Source organism: Dicentrarchus labrax, unplaced genomic scaffold (assembly GCF_905237075.1).
Source record: "Dicentrarchus labrax unplaced genomic scaffold, dlabrax2021, whole genome shotgun sequence".
Lineage (NCBI taxonomy): Eukaryota > Metazoa > Chordata > Actinopteri > Moronidae > Dicentrarchus > Dicentrarchus labrax.
The window spans coordinates 6,120,544-6,125,323 of record NW_026136701.1 but is presented as its reverse complement, the minus strand read 5'-3'; the positions used below and the strand labels follow the sequence as shown (position 1 = coordinate 6,125,323).

Here is a 4,780-nt window from a genome sequence, read left to right as displayed (position 1 = left end):
TAGTGGCGGTTCCGACCCCCAGATTGGGAACCAGTAACTCAAATGATAGCAGCGATATATCTCTGGAGGTAGAAATCCTGTTTCAGCATCTAACACGGCAAGCATATAGACTGCCATTCTGTTCACCATACCTATTTTAGATCAACATTTGACTATTACTTAGTCTTATGGTTCAATGTTTTTATACTTTATTGTAAGAATAGCTTAATACATTTACACATGCTAACATGTGATGATATTCATAATTATTGCATTCTTATATTATTTGTATGTTTAACCATGAACAAAATAAAAGGAAAGAAAAATTGATAAGCAAAAAATTAAAATAATAATAATTCAATTCTGTTACCGTCCAGTGTCATGTGTTTCTGTCATTGTTGTAATCTGATTACCTCCTCTGTCTGTCACCAGACTGGAGTGTGGATGTGTGTGCTGCTGCAGGTGATTTGTTCATGTAATTGCCGAGGTGTATCCTAGATATGATTGGCCATGCTAAAGGTTAAGATTTATGATACAGATATAGGGCAGCCAATTGGATTCCAGTGTTTCTGTGTGTGTGTGTGTGTGTGTGTGTGTGTGTGTGTGTGTGTGTGTGTGTGTGTGTGTGTGTGTGTGTGTGTGTGTGTGTGTGTGTGTGTGTATGTGTGTGTGTGAGTGTATATGTAAGTGTTGAGGAGCAACAAAGGGGAGTAGTGTATAAGCTGAGAAGTTTCCCCCTGGTCATCCATGCTCCCCCTTGCAGTGTCTCTATGCCCCACCAGGGGGACCTACCCCACAGCTTGAGAACATCTGGAAATGGCAGATGTTATTATATGGATGAGCATTAGAGGGCAGTCTTTCATTAGCAGTGATCCAAAGTTTGAGAGGCACCTAAGTGTGCATATTGTCATAATATCACTTGTAATGATGCTTACACCCTTTATGGCAATGAATAAAGATCATGCAATGACACCCACACTCTGTCTTATAAAATGCTGAAATTGTGGGATTTACAGAAGATTTGGGATTTCAATTTGGAAAGGGGGCACAGAAATGTTCTTAGATGGATGACCACTGATGTCAGTGTCACTGTCTGTGCTATCAGTGTCAAATGTTGACAGTTACATTGTAACCACACTTGGGTTTCTAAGTTGTTGTGTCCAAGTATAGTGTACTTTGACCATACAGCACTGAGAATGAATGAAAATAATAAAAAAAATCTGCAGTGTCAGCAGACCTACATAAATTCAAAGCAGATCTAGACTTGAATGAATTGTGTGGGGAAAAAATCAACAACAGACATTCTGTATTTGTAAAAGTACTTTTATTTTCTGTGCCCTTAAGCAAATAAAAACAATTGCATTCCTGTAAAAAAAAAAAAAAAAATACATCTGAGTGGCAATTCTGTTTCAAGTACAGTACTCCAACCCTTGGTTGCCGGGGATTTCTTCATTCTTAAGAAAAACATATCTTCCATACAAAATACATGTGCTTTGTATCCCTATAACAAACTGAGCTGAAAATAACATTGGAATTGAATGAATTGAGGGTGGATAGATGCTTGATGTTTGGGATCATGAAAATGGGACTGAAGATTAATTTTAGTACCTGAATTTGTTAACATTGCCCAAGCAAACCTTCACAGAACAAACAAAGTTCTGGATACTTGACAAATACTATCGTATCTAACAACAACCTTGAGAAAATAGAAAAATTGTCAATAAAAACCCTGACCTGATCTGAGTAGTATCAAAGATATAACATGTAAACATTACAAAAATACAAATTTACATTATGTACAAAATTCTGGGTCCTGCCCACAGTGAGTTTTCCCCTTTTGGGAAGCAAATGCACTTCTTGTTAAGGCACCCACCAACAAGCAATAACTTATAACTTCAAAGACACAGTGAAGAAATGTCTTAAATACAAACTACTATAATTTAGCCAAAGTTATTCATATATCCACAGGTATGTACAGAAACCAGCAACATTCATTCTTTTCTCCAAAGGAGAGGCACTTGACTTTTGAAAAAGGTTCCTATAGGAATACATTTGTGGTACCTCAGCAGGTCAAATACCATCAAGTTGCTCTCTATCAAGGGAATACACATATACTTCAGTCCCTACAGGAACGATTCGGCCAGGTACACAACATAGCAATGGACCAACTCTTGCTTCTTCTGGGATGCTCCAGGCATGATCCCATGATGAATTTGGATACATAAGTGTCCATAAGTTTAATGTGGCCTACATGTGCCTCTTCATGTGGAGAGCCAGGTGGTCTGAACGGGAAAACGCGCGCTCACACAGCTGGCACTGAAAGGGTCGGTGTCCAGTGTGCTTCCTGAAGTGACGGGTCAGCTCATCTGACCTGGCGAACTTCCATCCGCAGCCTTCCCAGTTACAGTGGTAGGGCTTCTCACCTGGCAGACAAAATGAAATGACTGTTAGATTACATGCTCTACATTACATTAACACAAAAGTATGAAATCATCATCAATCAGACTGGTAAACAAACTGAAATAACAGAATTTGGGCTTCCGTGCTCACCTGTGTGTGTTCTCATATGGGCTTTGAGGTGGGAGCTCTTGGTGTATGTTTTCCCGCAGCCAGGGAACTCGCAGCTGTGCGTCGCGGCGCGTTTTCTGGCCCACGACCTGCGGCCTCGTTTCTGCTTGACGTTCCCCACCTCATCGTGACCGTAAAACTCCAGCAGCGACGGCGACGAGGGAGGGGTGAGCATCAGCCCCTGCATGGAAGCCGAGTGATGCTGCTGGTGAACGCGGACGGGCTCTCTGTGCATGCTGTACTGTCCTTGGAACTGTGACATCCCCTGGTGCGCGTACTGCTGCTGGTAGGGCGCGTTCATGTACTGATTTTGGAGATGGTGTTGATTGGGGTGATGAGAGCTCAGAGAGTTAATTTGCGCCAAATGGCAGTCTGTGTGTCCCTGAGGTGAAGGATGCTGCATGGGGTGCGCACCGAATCCCGGCAGCGCACCGGGAACTGTAGCCTGGTGGTGCGTAAAATCAGTTGGGTGCACGGAGCGCATCTGGTGCCTCTCATACATCTGTCCCATAAAGTCCCCACCAGCAGCAGCCATCATACAAGACTGACCTACAGACTCGGTTTTGATTTTGTATCCAAGCGGGGGAGGAGATGTTGCCACTTGATGATGAGCGGGGGTAGCTGGAATGGTAACCGGATTCAAAGCTTGCAGTTCGGTGTACTCCCGCCTGTCTCCCGCCTTGCCGGTGCCGTCCGGTGAACTCTCCCCCGGGTAGCTCATCTCTGGCGTGAGGAGCTCCGCCATGAGACTGCGTACTGGGCCTGAGTCTGTGAAGCTCACGGTGCCGTGGTAGCTCTGTGGGGCCAGGTGATGAGGAGGGTAGTCGCTGCAGTCTGGCGCAGAACTGCCGCTGCAGCTCTCCGGTGACTCCGGCAGGGAATAAGCGCACTGCTGCTGCTGCTGGGGAGAAATGTTCCCGTTGTCGCTGTTGCTTCCAACATCGGAGCCGATGGTGTTAGACAAAATGAACTCGAGGTCCAAGAATTTCCCCAGCTCGTCGTCGTCCTTGGGAGGAAAAGCGGGAGACTGCACGATGCTGAACTCAACTTCGATGAGCGGGTTGTCTGCGCCCCTCCGTGCACACTCATCCACCTTGCACAGCTACACAGGACAGCAAACGGGAACAAAGTTAGAAGAAGTTCTAAGCTGAACTAACAATCAGAACTTAATCCACAAAAAATAATAAAATAACACAAATTCAGAACTTTGAATCATCCACTTACATTATCGAACTGTTTTCCTTCCATCGACTGAACACCTGGAAACGCTGTAATGGCAGGCATCACTGCTCCAACCACAGCCATGCTGACCAGGTAAGCTGAGAGAAAAGTAATTTAAAACAGTGACCAGACGCGTTCCTCTCTGTCCATAAAGTGCCTGTTTGGTGATGTTGACAGCTGAGGAGCGTTCCAGGATTCAGAATGTGAGTGTCAACAGTACTGACGGAGCTCTTATAGCTCCTTTTACACCTCCGATACCGGGAGGTGTGGCTTCTACTCCCCCAAACACACACACACACACACACACACACACACACACACACACACACCTCCCCCACTGCAGCTAGTTGTGCAAACACACATAAATTGCATTCAGGTGCGCCAAGCAGGTAAGTTACTGAAATACATAAAGTATAAGCAAAAAAAATAATCCACTGTATTATATGAATGATTGTTAACATTAATGTGCGCCCCTGAACCGATGGAGACTGAGAACGCGTCTTCCAAAACATGCATCTTATTCAGCTTTGCCAGAGGATTATTTATAAAATCTACCGTATTCCCCCACTGTTTCAGTCTTGAGTGAGACATAACAGTGAGTGAATAAGTGTGTGAAGTATCAAAGTATCAAATTCACCCCCACTCCTTCAGCAATCCATATCATTTCCCTCTCATGGGAAATAAACATTTCCCTTGAGGCAGGTACAGGGGGCGACACTAAACCTGGCAAAAGTCAGAGTGTATGAAAGTCAGCATTCCAGTGCGTAAAACATCCTTTAAGTTTCCTGAGCATGTTAGGTTGAAGTACAAATGTTTCTTGAAATATAATGAAAATAATACTTTTAAGTGGGCGACATTAGGCAAAGCTGTCTCTCATAGTGACTGAATCTCCTTTACATTTATTTTGCATTTAAAACGTCTCCCACAGTTTCGTCCCGGCCTCTTCAAACAAGCGCAGTCACTCACATATCGTTAATTTGTCCCGACTTGATCCCTGCATGTTTTAACGCAA

The 4,780-nt window shown here is 44.1% G+C and overlaps 1 protein-coding gene across 1 annotated transcript; it reads right to left on the bottom strand.

The window, feature by feature from the left end:
- Positions 1 to 1,281: 1,281 nt before the first annotated feature.
- klf17 (Kruppel-like factor 17) lies at positions 1,282 to 3,988 on the bottom strand. Its single transcript, XM_051396765.1, has 3 exons — positions 3,772 to 3,988; positions 2,530 to 3,649; positions 1,282 to 2,402 (listed from the first exon to the last, which is right to left on the bottom strand). The coding sequence occupies exons 1-3, from the start codon at positions 3,850 to 3,852 to the stop codon at positions 2,227 to 2,229; spliced, it is 1,377 nt and encodes a 458-aa protein (XP_051252725.1). The 5' UTR covers positions 3,853 to 3,988; the 3' UTR covers positions 1,282 to 2,226.
- Positions 3,989 to 4,780: the final 792 nt, after the last annotated feature.